Here is a 14924-nt window from a genome sequence, read left to right on the forward strand (position 1 = left end):
AACAATTCAAACTAAAAAGCTTTCTCTCAGCAAAGGAAACTATCAGTAATGTGAAGAGAGAGCCTACAGAGTGGGAGAATATCTTTGCCACTCATACTTCAGATAGAGCACTAATCTCAGGAATCTATAAAGAACTCAAAAAACTCTACACCAAGAATACAAATAATCCAATCAACAAATGAGCTAAGGAAATGAACAGACACTTCACAGAAGAAGATGTATAAGCAATCAACAGATATATGAAAAAATGTTCAACATCTCTGGTAATAAGAGAAATGCAAATCAAAACTACCCTAAGATTTCATCTCACCCCAATTAGAATGGCGATTATCAAGAACACAAGCAACAATAGGTGTTGGCGAGGATGTGGGGAAAAAGGTACACTCATACATTTCTGGTGGGGTTGCAAATTAGTGCAGTCACTCTGGAAAGCAGTATGGAAATTCCTCAGAACGCTTGGAATGGAACCACAATTTGACCCAGCTATCCCACTCCTTGGCCTATACCCAAAGGACTTAAAATCAGCATACTACAGAGATACAGCCACATCAATGTTCATTGCTGCTTAATTCACCATAGCCAGATTGTGGAACCAACCTAGATGCCCTTCAGTTGATGAATGGATAAAGAAACTGTGGCATATACAATGGAATATTACTCAGCCATAAAGAATGATAAAATTATGGCATTTGCAGGCAAATGGATGAAATTGGAGAATATCATGCTAAGTGAGATAAGCCAATCCCAAAAAACTAAAGGATGAATGATCTCGCTGATAAGTGGATGAGGACATATAATGGGGGGTGGGAGGGGTTAGCGTTAGGGTTGGAGTTAGGTTTAGGGTTAGGGATAAGGAGGGTGGTAAGAATGGAGGAAAGAAGGACTGTATAGAGGGAAAAGAGGGGTGGGAGGGGTGGGGGGAAGGGAAAAAATAATGAATCAAACATCTTTGCCCTATGTAAATTTATGATTACACAAATGGTATGCCTTGACTCCATGTACAAATAGAGAAACAACATGTATCCCATTTGTATACAATAAAAATATATATATATATATAATAAAAGAAGCTTTAATTTCTTCAAAAAAAAAAAAACTTAACACCAAAAATACAAATACCCCAATCAATAAATGGCTTAAGAAACTGAACCAACACTTAACATGAGAAGAAACACAAATGGACAACAAATATATGAAAAAATATTCAACATCTCTAGCAATTAGAGAAATGCAAATTAAAACTACACTGAGATTTAATCTCACTCTAATCAGAATGGCAATTATCAAGAATACAAGTAATAATAAATGTTGACAAGGATGTGGGGAAAAAAGTTCACTCATACGTTGCTGGTGGGACTACAAATTGGTGGAAACTAGAAAGCAGTATGGAGATTCCACAGAAAACTAAGAATGGAACCACCGTATGACCCAGTTATCACACTCTTCAGCATATACCCAAAGGACTTAAAATCAACATACTACAGTGACACTGCCACATCAATGTTTATAGCAGCTCAATTCATAATAGCTAAGTTATGGAAGTAACCTAGGTGCCCTTCAACAGTTGCATGGATAAAGAAAATGTGGTATGTATATATACACAATGGAATATTACTCAGTCATAAAGAAAAATAAAATTGTAGTATTTGCTAGTAAGTTGATGGAACTGGAGAAAATCAAGCTAAGTGAAATAAGCCAATCCCAAAAAAACAAAGACCAACATGTTCTCTCTGACATGTGGATGCTAACACACAATAAGGAGAGAGGGACAGAAGTTAGATTAGACAAAGGGGAATGAAGGGAAGGAGGGGGAAGGGAATAGGAAAGACAGTAGAATTAATGGAACATAACTTTGCTGTGTTCATATATGAATAACAACCAGTGAAACTTCGCATCATTTACAGAGAATGGATTATACTCTATATAAACATAATGTGACAAAATACACTTGTCACGTATATATAAAAAGAACAAATTTTTAAAAAGAAAAAATATTTGTAACTTAATAAAAAAAACTAAACTCACATTTTCCATTGTAATATCATTTGAGGCATTCATCAGATTCACACTTTTGTCAACAGCTACAATCCCAACTACTGAGTCTGGCTGTGTAACAGAGACCCTGAGAGAGACTTTCTCAGAAGGTTCAGCATTAACTTTGCTCCAAAACAGCTTTATCTGAGGGAGAAAACAGGATTGATTGATTTTACTTTTTAAAAACATTTGTTACATACCTTACCAATAACAGATTAGTAACTCAAAATCTAAAAATCCTACATTTGCCTTGGTCCAGGGATAATTCTAAAACATATATAACTCTTTCCAAAGAAAAGAATAAAAAAGATTTTTTTTAAGAAAGGCTATTCCCTCATGTTTGCAAGCCATAAAACTTCTTACACTTGTACAAATGTGAATTATCCTTCACATCTCTCTTCCCCTTCTCTCTTTCTCCCCTCCTTCATCCCCCGCCCCCGAGCCAGTGCTGGACAGGCAACGGCAGTGTCTAGCACAGCTGAGAAGGACAGCATCCGAGAGGGGGCATGCAAAAGAAAACAGGTTTCCTATACATAGGTGACCTGGACTTGGGAATGAACACAGAGAGCTCCCTGAGGACTCACCAAACTAGGTAGGCTGTGAGATATGAAGGTTCTGTCCAAGACACCGTCCGTGCTCTGTGTCTCCATGGCTACCTGACTTCCTGTCATCATACTCAACAAAGCCTAGTCCTACTACTTCTCAGAAACCATCAGTCATCTCATCACTGCTGTACAGAAGGGCTTCTCACGAGGCCCCTTCCTACAGGGGACTCTCATTTCATCTAGCATCTATCTCTACACTCCCCTGTACCAGCAATGGCACCGTCTGTCCAAGATGGCCTTAATGCCACCCTAGGCTTGATTACAGTTTGGATAGGCTCCTTCCTGACTATAGCCCCCTTTCCTTAGAGCACGTGCTTTAGACATCTTGCAATTCAAAGTCTTTCTCTGACTCTGAAGTGTAAAACTTCTCGTGGTGGAAACCATCCTCTCAAAGTGTAATCATCAGGAAAGACAGAGCCCCAACTGTTTTCCTAGTCTCAGTGGGAAAGTGGGAGCCAAATTCCATAGGTGTCAATTAGCAAAAAATGAAGGTCTAATCACTTTAACCAACCTTCCCACAACAACCTCCGGTACTTTTATTTTAACTCACCCCAGTGCTTTAACAGTCTCCTACCTTTTGTTTCAATAGACTTGAATTCAAACTCTCTTATATTATAGAATCTTGAGTTAAAATCATCCCCTCCTGCCTATCTGGTCTGGTGCAATTTTTCTCTGATACACTTCTCAAGTCATCTTATCTGAGACTGGAACTGAAACTGATTTCCTATCTCATATGTCTAAGAAATTTCTTGAAATAAGCTATCAATACACTCTGCTTCCTCAATGTCGATGACCCTATACACTTGTTACTAATTTTAGAGCTTGATCTCACTTTCAGAAATATGTCTCCTAGGTTAAGCCTCAGTCCTACTTTAAAATTCACTTTTGTCAGCTATTATCATTAGAAGTAAAAATTGTGCTCTGAAGCTAACAAAATATAGTGTCTTCTTTTTTAAAAAGAAAAATGTCTTATGTCTTTTCATCAGACAAAAAGTAGAAGTTTATATTGTGATAATGAAAGTTAGGGTTAACAATTCTCAACAGAAGAAAGCATGGAAGAACCCATACTCTGCAAACACTGCTTTAAAACAATGAGGACCAGAGAGACAGCGAGTTTTAGTGAGAAGCATGGCTCATTCTGATATATGTGAGAAGATTCAGTCATGTTTCTTTTCAGAGTTAGGGGCCAAGGCAGCTTCCTACACAAGCGGATTACTCAGGCTACAAAAAGCACTGATGCATCTGGAGGTCAGACTTCACACAGATCCTCATGTGCAAGGTAACCAAGTATATTAAAAATCTATCCCAGGTTAGTTTTCAGCTAATGTAATAGATAAACCAAAGCCCAGCTCTGCCTCTTAAATTCATCTCAGATGGCCTCACTCCCTCACTCCAAGGTAAGGTCAAACCACACATATACTACAGTGCCAATGAATTCCACAACCAAGCTACATCAACTCAACTATTTTAAAAGTCCTTAAATGGTTGTATGTTTTTACATACAGCCAAGAACATTATCTCACAAATAAGATACATAAAGTCAAATAATTCTACATGCAAAAATACACATGTAGTAACTAAATATGAAGAGGTTTGACCATAGTTCTAGAAGGGACTAATATATCATCCTAACCAATTTGGCTTAATGATACTTTTTTAAAGAAATAGCATATATCTCAGACTTCACTAATAGAAAGTTTTATTTTAAATATAATTACTTTAAATCTTACCTTATTTTTAAAAATAAGCTGAACAGGAATTTTTAGGACATCATTTATAATTTCACCATCATCTTCAACATAATACACAATTATACAAGACTTTGGTGCCCAAGAACTTTCCGGTATTAAAGAAAAGGTTGTGGTGTTCTGTTTGCCTACAGCCACCAACTGTCCCCTGGATATTACCTGAAAAAAAAAAATAGTAGATGAATTTAATTTTTTGCAAAAGTTAGTAGGATCTCAATTGAAGCTATATTTATCGTAATTTTAAGCAAAACCACAAATTTTTGACTTAAATCAGTCTTGACACCTTTTCAAATACAAGAAAACCAACTTGACAGAGAATATAACCTAAGAAATAGAAATTGAAGATTAAAGCAATGCTGATTGGAATAACAGTAGATTCATAATCAAAAATTAATATTTTTAATTCTCAATTTAATTTATTGCATTTTTAATTTTTGATTGACATGTAACATTTGTGCACACTTGTGGGTCATGGTGTGATATTTCAATACATGTACACAGCATGTAATGACCAGATTAAGGTAACTGGCATATCTATTCCCTCAAACATTTATCATTTCTTTGTGTTGGTAAAGAATCTATTTTTGATTGGGAGGAATACAGGACTCTACTGGGACAGTTGGATTTAAAAAATTACAAAGTCATGATGTCAATTTCTATTTTTTTTTATATTTTACAAATTTCTACCAAGAATGTATGTTACTTGTCTAATAGAAATTTGAATTTTAAACATGATGCTAAAATTAATTAAAGTATTTTAAATTAGAAATGAAAACACAGGTGGAAAAAGATAAAAGATACTTTGATTCAATATGAAAGGGACAGCCTAATTTCAAAAATTAGTAAGTTCAGTGTAGATATAAGGTAGATACCATTTAAGATGATTCTATAATAGATCATAAATTTAAATTCTGTAAGAGATTACCATATAGCTAAACTCCTTCAATTGCTTGTTGCCACTGACCACCAGTTCAAAAGGTGATCCTACCTAGAAGAAAAAGATCTCAGTTAATGTGCACATATCGATGGCAAGAGAGTCCAATTGTACTTTGATTATCAAGTGAGTTATATGTATTACCTTTATATTTTCATCTCTTGCTTTTAGCTGGATGTATGTCTTACTGGGAGATGTAAACATGCCATGAACTGCCATGCTACTTACACTGGTCAGAAAATAAGCCTACAGCAAAAGAAAGAGAGCTGAAAATTTTCATTTTGAGTAACCCTGAGAAAAGATGCTACCTGATGAATAATTACTAAAAGTCAAATTCACTTTACTTTCTTTTTTTTTTTGAGCAGTAAAAATACATTCACCAAACACTGGTCTTCATCATTTTATAGTTATACTATAAAGAACCTGATAATTTAAAAACACAAAAGTCCTTGCTATCATAACCTAGGGGGGAACAAAAAACACAGCTCTTTTTCAGAAACAAAGGTTATTTTATCAGGAAACACTGTGAGAAGAGAGAATGAAAAGGAAAAGGAACCTTTCTTTTCTCCACAACACACAGCTCACCAACACCTCTTAATCCATCAATGTTCAGAGTGAAAATCAAAGAGGCGGACTAGGGGTATGGCTCAGTGGTAGAGCCTGGTACGTATGAGGCACTGGGTTCAATCCTTAGCATCACATATAAATAAATAAATAAAATAAAGATCCACTGACAACTAAAAAAAATCAGAGGCCCCAACTGTGGAGCACCCTGCTCAGCCAAGGCCCTGACTCAGGCAAGACAGAGTAACCAGAGGGAAGGTAGCAGGGATGGCTGAGAATTCTCAGACAAACCACTTTGAGAAAGGAAGCTCAACAAAGGTGTGTATGTAAAAACAAATACATAATCTTCTTTGATTCCAGTTCCTCCCAAAATAAATCCACTTTTATTTTTATTTTCCAGTATTAGGGTTTAAAGCCAAGTCCTTACTCAGCCTAGGCAACTGATCTACTGCTGAGCTATAACTCCACCCCTTTTCTATTTTATTTTATTTTGATATGACTCTCTAAGTTACCCAGGTTGTCCTCCAACTTGTGATCCTCCTACCTCAGCCTCCTGAGTAACTGGGATTACAGGTGTGTGTCACTACACCTGACTGAAAATAAAATTTCGAATGACTGAAAATCAACCTAGACCCAGGTTTTGAGGAGCTTCTCCCTCATATCTTCACATTGTTATATTTTACTCTGCTCTTCAAAATGAACTTACAAGGAAAATTTCAGGCCAATCCTCAGTCACTGTCATCAAATTACTTCTAACACTTTCTCCCACTTTAAAACACAGAAACGTGTCCACTTCCTATGCACTTTGAGCTCTGACAGGTTGAGTGTCTACATTGTTACAACTGAGATGATGGTGTCTCAGAAACATAATCGTGGGAAACAGAGGGCACCTTCAGCTGTAGCTCATTGGAGTTTTCCAGGATTGGGAATTCAATCTTAAAGATTCCATTTTGGGGAACAGTATAATTCATGATCTGGACAGCTTCCATATCCTGATTTCCATGATTCTGTCTGCTCCAGAGATTGGTATTGTTTCTCTGCGTCACTGCTATGACTACATTATTACTTCTTTCTTCAAGAGTCAGTTGGTTGCCATCAGAACGGCTTACTTTCACCTAATTATCAAAACAAGATATTTTTAAAACAGGTAACAAAAAAAGCAAAGAATTTAAGTTCAATTGGCTACAGTTTCCATCTGTAATATTCCCATTACAGTAAGTCTCAACAATTACTGGTGGCACTCTCACTTCCAGATTCAGTGGCCTCTCTGTAGGAGGCATCGAGAGCCCATGGTCCCTGCCTTCTTAACACTATGGCTTCCTTGCCTTCTGTTAAAGTGTTCTTCTCCCTTCCTCAAAGGTCTCAGTGTTCCTATGCCTTAGTTTGTTATTTTGGGGGGATTATACGGTAAATCCAAAACCCCTATCTTTTCTTTGCACTGCAGCTCATACCCAATACCTCCAATTCCCTCCAGGAAGTTCTCACCTGAATACCAGTCACCTGGAAATCAGCATATCTAGCACAGAGTAACCATCTTGCCTTTCCTGTTTTCATTGATACCACAATTCTGCCAGACCTACCCTCCAAATTTTCCCTCCCTTGCCCTACCTCCCAAATCCAGTGAACATTAAGTCCTATATTTCTCTGTTGCCTTCCACTCTCACAGCCACCACTATGAGGTCCCTGTTGCCCCTCGCCTAGGCTGCTTCCGTCCTCCAGCGCACAACCACATGGCCCTACTCAGTTTTCACCATAACCCTCCCACATTCTGGAGGTTCCTAGGCTTCTCACTGCCTAGAGTATAAAGTTCAAACCATAAGGGAGAATTCAGGACCCTCCTGTCTTATCACTCCCAGACATGAGCCCTCAGCTGGGACTGCAATTGTCCAGTCACTATCTTCTGAGTACCCCTGAATTTGCCATCCAGTCTCCCACTTTTTGTCTCAACTCACCTTGCTCCCCACCTCCCAATCTCATGCCCAAACATTTAAAACCCTACTAATCTTTTAACAAAGCATTCAGAACTTCCTCTTCCATAAAGTATCCCTTAACCCCCATCCCATCCCAAACCCAAACCTTCCTTCCTGAACTCCACTGTTTCACTCATCTGGAAACAAATATCAGCAGCCTCGTGATTTTTACCTTTCAAATTGCCTGAATTATTGAGATCACTGAAAACAGTAACTATCTAAAACTTCTCTTCACACATTCAACAAGGATCAACCCCTCCTCTTTAAACAAGGATTAGCTAACTGGAAAGCAGGCATGCCTATCCAGTATGTTTGTAAATAAAGTTTTATTGGAATATAGTCATTCTCCTTTGTTTACAAGTTGGCGGTGGCTACTTACATAGGACAATGACAGAGTTGAGTAGATGTGACAAAGACCATATGGCCCAGAAAGCTAAAAATATTTACTATCTAATCTCTGCAGGAAAAGTTTTGCAATACCTGCTTTAAATCCCTATAGAAACTAACTCATGATTTAAAATCTTATGCTGCCTTGAATTACATTTCTGTGCATATTTTCTTGTCACCACCACAAAAACTTTGATTTCCAGGGTAGCCCTGGGTCTTTCTTTGCTCCATAAGCCCTGCCTAGCCCTATACCTTGCACTCTGTCAAAACATACTAAAGTAATAAGTGTTAATTCAACATTTTTTGAAAAAGAGATATGATGTTAAATTTTAAAGTTGTATCCTTTCTAGAAATAAAATTGTCATTGTAAAAATCAGATTTAACTTAAAATTTTGACCACCATCAAATCCCTTCAATTAATAAAATCTTCAATGTAGCAAATCTAATTTAAACTATTAGCTAAATAAATTTCTAGGAAGATATTTTTGTTGTTGTTAGAAATGACTTTTAAAAACTTGAGATCCAGATCATTTAGAAACAATTCTACTTATCTCACAGTTCTAAAGAGGAAAAGTAATATATCTAATTTTGGTTTAAATTTTTGAAGAAACACTGAATATAGTATTTCCCATTCTGTTTTTCATTCAACCAAACTTACTGCTATGGACTAGTAATAAATATACCAACTTACAGTGGCTGTGAAGTTCAGAGATGGCTTCAAGATAGTAGCATAATCAAAAAATTCAATGATGTAATCATGTTGCTTGAAAAACACATTGGAGCTTGCATTTCTTGAGATGCCTATTTTGGAAGTTGCATCATTTAGAATGAAAAAGAAATAATTTCCTACCAGCTTCTATCAACCAAATCTTCCCATCTAAGCTACTTGTGAAAAAGACTGAAAATATCAGGACACATAAGCTTTACTTCTATACTGACATAGCACACTACAAAAATCATATGACTCTATGATGTTTTCTGTGGACTGCTTTTAATTAAACACCACTACCACCATCCTCCGTCAGTGACATGGATACCAGCAGACTAGGGTCACTGACAGAATAGTCTTGCTTTTCCAATAATATTTCCAAAGCTGTTGAAATAATAACAGAAACGTCCAAATAATTGACAATTTTTTATTAAAGGATAAAACTATCTAGAACCAGGTGAGATTTCAGATGATGTTAAATAGTTTTTAAAAAAGGAGGAGGAAGAAGAGGAGGAAATAACAGTTGAAAATGTAGGCCTTTCTGGGTGGTTTTCAAGCTAAAAAGAAAGAGTAAAAATGGGAGGAAAATGCAAATAGCTATCACATGTGATTGAAGCACAAACTCACAGAAAATAAGTTTCACTTTTATTATGAAAACATCCTGCAAGTTAGACTACTTAATAGTCTTGAAAACTTCAACATTAAATAGCATGTTTAAAAAGGAAACTAAATGCCCTCAAGTGAAAGTGCAAGTTATAAAAAGAGAGGACAGAGCAGCAGCACTTAAGTAGCTTTACCTTCAATTCAACATCTACAAACCTGTAAGTGATTCTGTTACTGTGGCTAGAATTTCTATTGGCCCAGGAGTAGAGAGATCCGAGTGTTCAAAATGCCCATCTGAAAAATCCATTACCTTTTTCATCTCTTCATCATTAAAAGAGAAGTTTGCAGATCCATTTATCTGTTTTGTTTAAAAGTTCAATTTTATTCTCACTTTAGCAATTCAAATTCCAGAAATAAAACTCAAACTAAGTTACAACGTGATGGCTCCATATTAATCACTATGTAAGTGGGTAAATTCTCACTTTTCAATGCTGCAAAGCTCTTGATTATCTTACACTCAGTTTTTTGTTAATTCAGTATAAAATCTTATTTTTAGAAAAAATACATATATTTTCCCATTGCAAGTTATAAACTGTTTGCAAAAGTTACCTTAAATTTTTTTGTAATATTTTTCTTCTCTCCCCAGAAGGATAGAGGTAAAAATGTAAGCACTACATCTCCTTTCACTGGCTTCCCATATGTATACCTGAAAAACAATAAACAGGGTTTTTTTTTCCCCCTAAAACTTGATACTGTCAGAAGAACAAAATAAAAATATTACTTTCAATAGCATATACTAGCAATCTAATGTAGAAGAATTATATTAAATACACACTCATACTACAAATTTTTAAAAACTAAGCCAGCGTCTCCCACATACTAGGCAAACGCTCTACCACTGAACTACATTCCCTGATATTTTTAATTTATTTTGAGACAGGATTGCTCCAGCTGGCCTCAAACTTTCAATTCTCCTGCCTCAGCCTCCTGAGTAGCTGGGATTACAAATATGAGCCACACCCAGCTTGAAGATTTTTAAATGTCAGTTGAACTTACAATCCCTGTGGCCAACAGCTGTACATTCCAGTATGAGTCAGGAGGGATTATGAGACCTTAGATTCTGGAGCACTGAATGAACTCACAGCTGCCAAAAATTATTTTTGCAAGAAAATCAAAAACAGTAATTTTTTCAAATCCATAGGATCAAGATTTTCTTCTTGAATCAAATCTCCTTCTCTGCTGTTGGCAGTCTAAGTATTATTAGTATCCATTCTCATCAGGGGAAATTCTCCTCATATAAAGGAGAGGCAATCTTTGAAGAATCATTTTACTGCCAGGAAGTCTTTTAAAGATGTGTTTCCTAGATTTCTTCCATCTCTATTATGAAATTCTGGGTCAAATGTGAAAGTAATTTTGCTTTGCATTCTGTAAATTATAAACTACGACTTCCTGAATACATTGATTAGACACAGAAATAGCCCCTCATCTGGGTCAATTCAGCTCAAAAGCAAATATAGTATATTTCAAATCAAGAAGGAAAAAAAAAATCAACCTTCAATGCACTACCCTTCCAAACAAAAATAGTAAAGGTAGTGGAAACCCTGGTTAGAAACCTTAGCTTCAAAATCACTTAGTCTAAAGAGTAAACCTAATATCGTTTATATCTTGGTAAGTAAATAAAAGCAAAACTATAATAGCAGCACACTATATTTTAAAAGAGTTGTATCACATGCTAGTACAGAGAGTTTTAAAATAATCATTTAAAGTATTTTTGGATGCAAATTTTTAATTTGGCTTAAATGTGAGGTAGACTTAGCTTTCTACCAAGCTGATAATAATCACTGTGAAACAGGATTGCTGACAATTATTATCCTAAATAGAATCTGAAAGCATTTAGAATACATTAATTATTCATAAAATAACTTGGCAACATTTTACAAAGCAAATCAAAGATATTCTAGGATAGTATCATTAAGAAGATAAGAAATTTTTTATTCTGAAAAAAGTCATGGTAAAAAAGATTTATAAAATAATACCTAAAAAAAAATTAACCCTATAATTCATGTTTCTCCCTACCTACCTTTTTTTTTCTTCATGTTATTTCCAGGATACAAATGTCTCAATTCAACAAATAAATACATTTTAATAAACCTTAGATTAAATAATCTTTTTTAATTCCACTGTTCCCAGGAGTTGTAGGAGCAAACTAGACATAGGCTGTGTTATTTTCTTTATAATCCTCTAAAGCTCACTGGGGTTAATGGGAAAGAATCTATTACTTATTTTTAATGAGGTAGAAATAATAAGCAGATATTCACATCAAAGGTAACAGATAAAAACATACTTTTATTTTTTAGTCACCTCAGTTAGTTTTCAAAACCAAATGGAACTTTTTTAAAAAATGTGTTCTAATTAGTTCTACATGACAGTAGAATGCATTTTGACACATCATACATAAACGAAGTAAAACTTCTCATTCTTCTGGTCGTACTTAATAGTAGAATCACATTGCTTGTTTAGTCATATATGCACATAGGGTATTAATGCACCAAATGGAACCTTTTAAGCTTCTCCAAGAAATTTCTAGCAATACCCTGTACATATAAAATAACCTTGATGGAACAGATGCTTACTAGCAAAAAAGATTATTTATCATCCAACTCATAGAGGTGACTATGACAGCTATTATGAAATAGATATGTATGAGATAATTTCTATAATTTAATATCAACCACCTGAAAAGACAGACGACAGAACCCACCTTTTAAAATACACCTGAGGAACTTGATTTCAGGTTCTACTCTCTACTCCCTAATTTGATAAGACCAAACCTACTGCCCATACAACTCAATTTGGTTCACTCCAAATCACAGCCTTTTAATTTGGTATGAAGACCTTGTCTGTGCTACATACAGCTTGGTGCTGAAATCTTAGGAGTCGTGTTGTTCATCCATTGTTCCTTCAGCAAGTATTTCCTGGATGCCTATTCCATGCTGATGCTGTACCAAGGTGCAGTGGTAAGGCAGACTCATTTTCAAAGAAGTGAACTAGCAAACAACAAAGCTGCACAACTAGTGCTGTGAGGACAGAGGATTCGGGGGAGTAGCCACACCTTGAAATCACCTATATAAAGATCATAAAAAGCATTTTTCATTCTTGAAGCACAAGTAAAATTTGGGGAGTAGAGTTTGGGAGAGTGGAAAAAGAGCTGGGAGGTGTCAGGAAATATGTTTAATGGAAACTGCAACAGTGATTAAGAAGAGATAATGTAGGTCTGAATGAAGGAAGTAGCCATGGAGAAAAGTGGATGAACTTGAGAGAGAGAAAGGAGACAGAATCAACAGCACTGGTTGTTGACTGGATATGGGAATTACTGAAGGAGTAGAAAGAGCTTGGCTAACTGGAGCAGCTGCACTGATGGTGGTGCAGTCCACCAAGACGTCAGCAGGGAGGTCACAAAAGAAGCATCAGGTTGTGGGGGGTGATAGGGTTAGTTAAGTACCTATAAGACACCCAAGTGGAGATGTCTAGTAGGCAGCAAGATATGAGCGTCTAAACCTCAAGACAGAAATTAGTGCTGGAGATAGAGACTGGAGATAAGGACTGGAATGACTGGAGAGTCATTCAGTTATATACTATAACCATGAAGGAAACTAAATAAATGTGTCGAGAAGGAAGAATGCGCTGGCCATGGTGGCGTATACCTGTAATTAAAAAAAATCCAGCAGCTCAGCAAGAGGATGGCAAGTTCAAAGTCAGCCTCAGCAACTTAGCGAGGCCCTAAGCAACTCAGTGAGACCTTGTCTCTAAATAAAATATAAAAAAGAACTGGGGTTGTGGCTTAGTGGTTAAATACCTCTGGGTTCAATCCCTGGTACCAAAAAAAGAAAGAAAGAAGAGTGCCAAAGATGGAGCTCTGAGGAATAAGAACTTTTCAAAGATGAGCAGGGAAGAGTAGACTGCAGAGTCTTCAAAGAGTAGCCAAAGGCAAGGAGGAAACCCAGTCAGGAAATTAGAGTGGATAGCAATGCCAAATGCTGCAAAAGGGAAAAAAATCTAAAAATATGCCCCAGAGACTGAGCAGGAAGGAGGTCATTGTGACCATGGTGAAAGCAGTTCCGACCGATTATAGGTAGCTGAGGAATGAATGGAATGTGAAGAAGTGGAAAATGGATCTGTGACTTCCTGTGAAGAAACAAAGAGATAGGCGGTGGTTGGAAGGAGGGATGGAGGTCAGGGAGGGTTTGTTTCTTTAAGATAAAGATGATTAAAAGTGAAGATGCCTCTAAAGAACAAAAGGTTAAAGATACTGAATGGAAAAGTCCAAACTCAGGCCAGAGGAAGTGGCTTGGCACTCTCCTGATAGCAGCCTGACAAGTCCCAAGTGGAGGAATTAGCCTCTGGAGGGAAAAGAACTACAGCTTTCACCATGACAGTCAGTCAGGATGATGGAGATGCAGAGGGGGAGAATGACGATTACGATCATTTCCACCTCTACTGGGACCCAATATTGATGGTGTATGTCTATGCTCATCTTTATAAACTGATAAAAAGCTGGGCATGTGGTGCATGCCTGTCATCCTAGCCATTTGGGAAGCTGAGGCAGGGAGATCGAAAGCTCAAGGCCAGCCTCAGCAACTTAGCAAGTCCCTAGGCAACTTAGTGAGAACCTGTTTCAAAATAAAAAATAAAACATGGCTGGGTTCAATCCTAAGTACCAAAAAACAACAACCACGACAACAACAACAAAAAAAAAAAAAAAACTGAGATTCCTCATAAAACTTGGAATGGACCAACCAGAATGAAGACACCAGATATATGTGAGGCAGGGTGAGTTGAAGGTCTCTGTGTACATATGGGGAAATGAATGAATGTCGATTGCAATAAGACAACCAACCTCCTCTCCCACTTCCATTATCAATGAGAAAAAAAGAATAGGATTTAAGAAAAGTTAAGTTGCCTCAACTCTACATCATCTGAATGAGGAATAAGAATGGATACATATTTTTTTAAAAAATCTAGCAACTTATAATGTATATCCTTGATGTAGTCTTGGTCTTTGGGAAATATTTTAGGACTGGACTGGCTTAGAAACAGAGACATGGATATAAACACCTGCTCATGCTTGATTATTTATTACAGAGAGTTGATCATTGCCCAGTAGGATATTTTGATAAGCAAAACACAGTGCTAATATTCTGGAATACATAATGAGCTTTTGTGTATACAGTTTTATAATGGTTCAGAGTCATATCAAAAGAAACATAATACTTACTTTGCTGTGATGGTACCACTTAAATTCTTAGAAGTCAAAGAACAATATAGTGGTGTCTGCAAAGCAACTTCAAATTTTGGCAACACTGAAAAAGA

General features: G+C 36.5%; 1 protein-coding gene across 2 annotated transcripts in view; it reads right to left on the bottom strand.

The window, feature by feature from the left end:
* The window catches only part of Cd109 (CD109 molecule), a 135480-nt gene that overhangs the window by 59662 nt on the left and 60894 nt on the right, over positions 1 to 14924 (bottom strand). For both annotated transcript variants that reach the window (XM_047558705.1, XM_047558703.1), the window contains exons 8-16: positions 14830 to 14914; positions 10164 to 10260; positions 9771 to 9912; positions 8934 to 9043; positions 6776 to 7000; positions 5466 to 5567; positions 5313 to 5375; positions 4370 to 4546; positions 2026 to 2178 (exon numbers count right to left, since the gene is read on the bottom strand). In XM_047558705.1, the coding sequence (XP_047414661.1) occupies positions 2026 to 2178; positions 4370 to 4546; positions 5313 to 5375; positions 5466 to 5567; positions 6776 to 7000; positions 8934 to 9043; positions 9771 to 9912; positions 10164 to 10260; positions 14830 to 14914 (1154 nt within the window). The remainder of the gene's footprint in view (positions 1 to 2025; positions 2179 to 4369; positions 4547 to 5312; positions 5376 to 5465; positions 5568 to 6775; positions 7001 to 8933; positions 9044 to 9770; positions 9913 to 10163; positions 10261 to 14829; positions 14915 to 14924) is intronic.

This window comes from Sciurus carolinensis, chromosome 7, assembly GCF_902686445.1.
Source record: "Sciurus carolinensis chromosome 7, mSciCar1.2, whole genome shotgun sequence".
In the NCBI taxonomy this organism is placed as follows: Eukaryota; Metazoa; Chordata; class Mammalia; order Rodentia; family Sciuridae; genus Sciurus; species Sciurus carolinensis.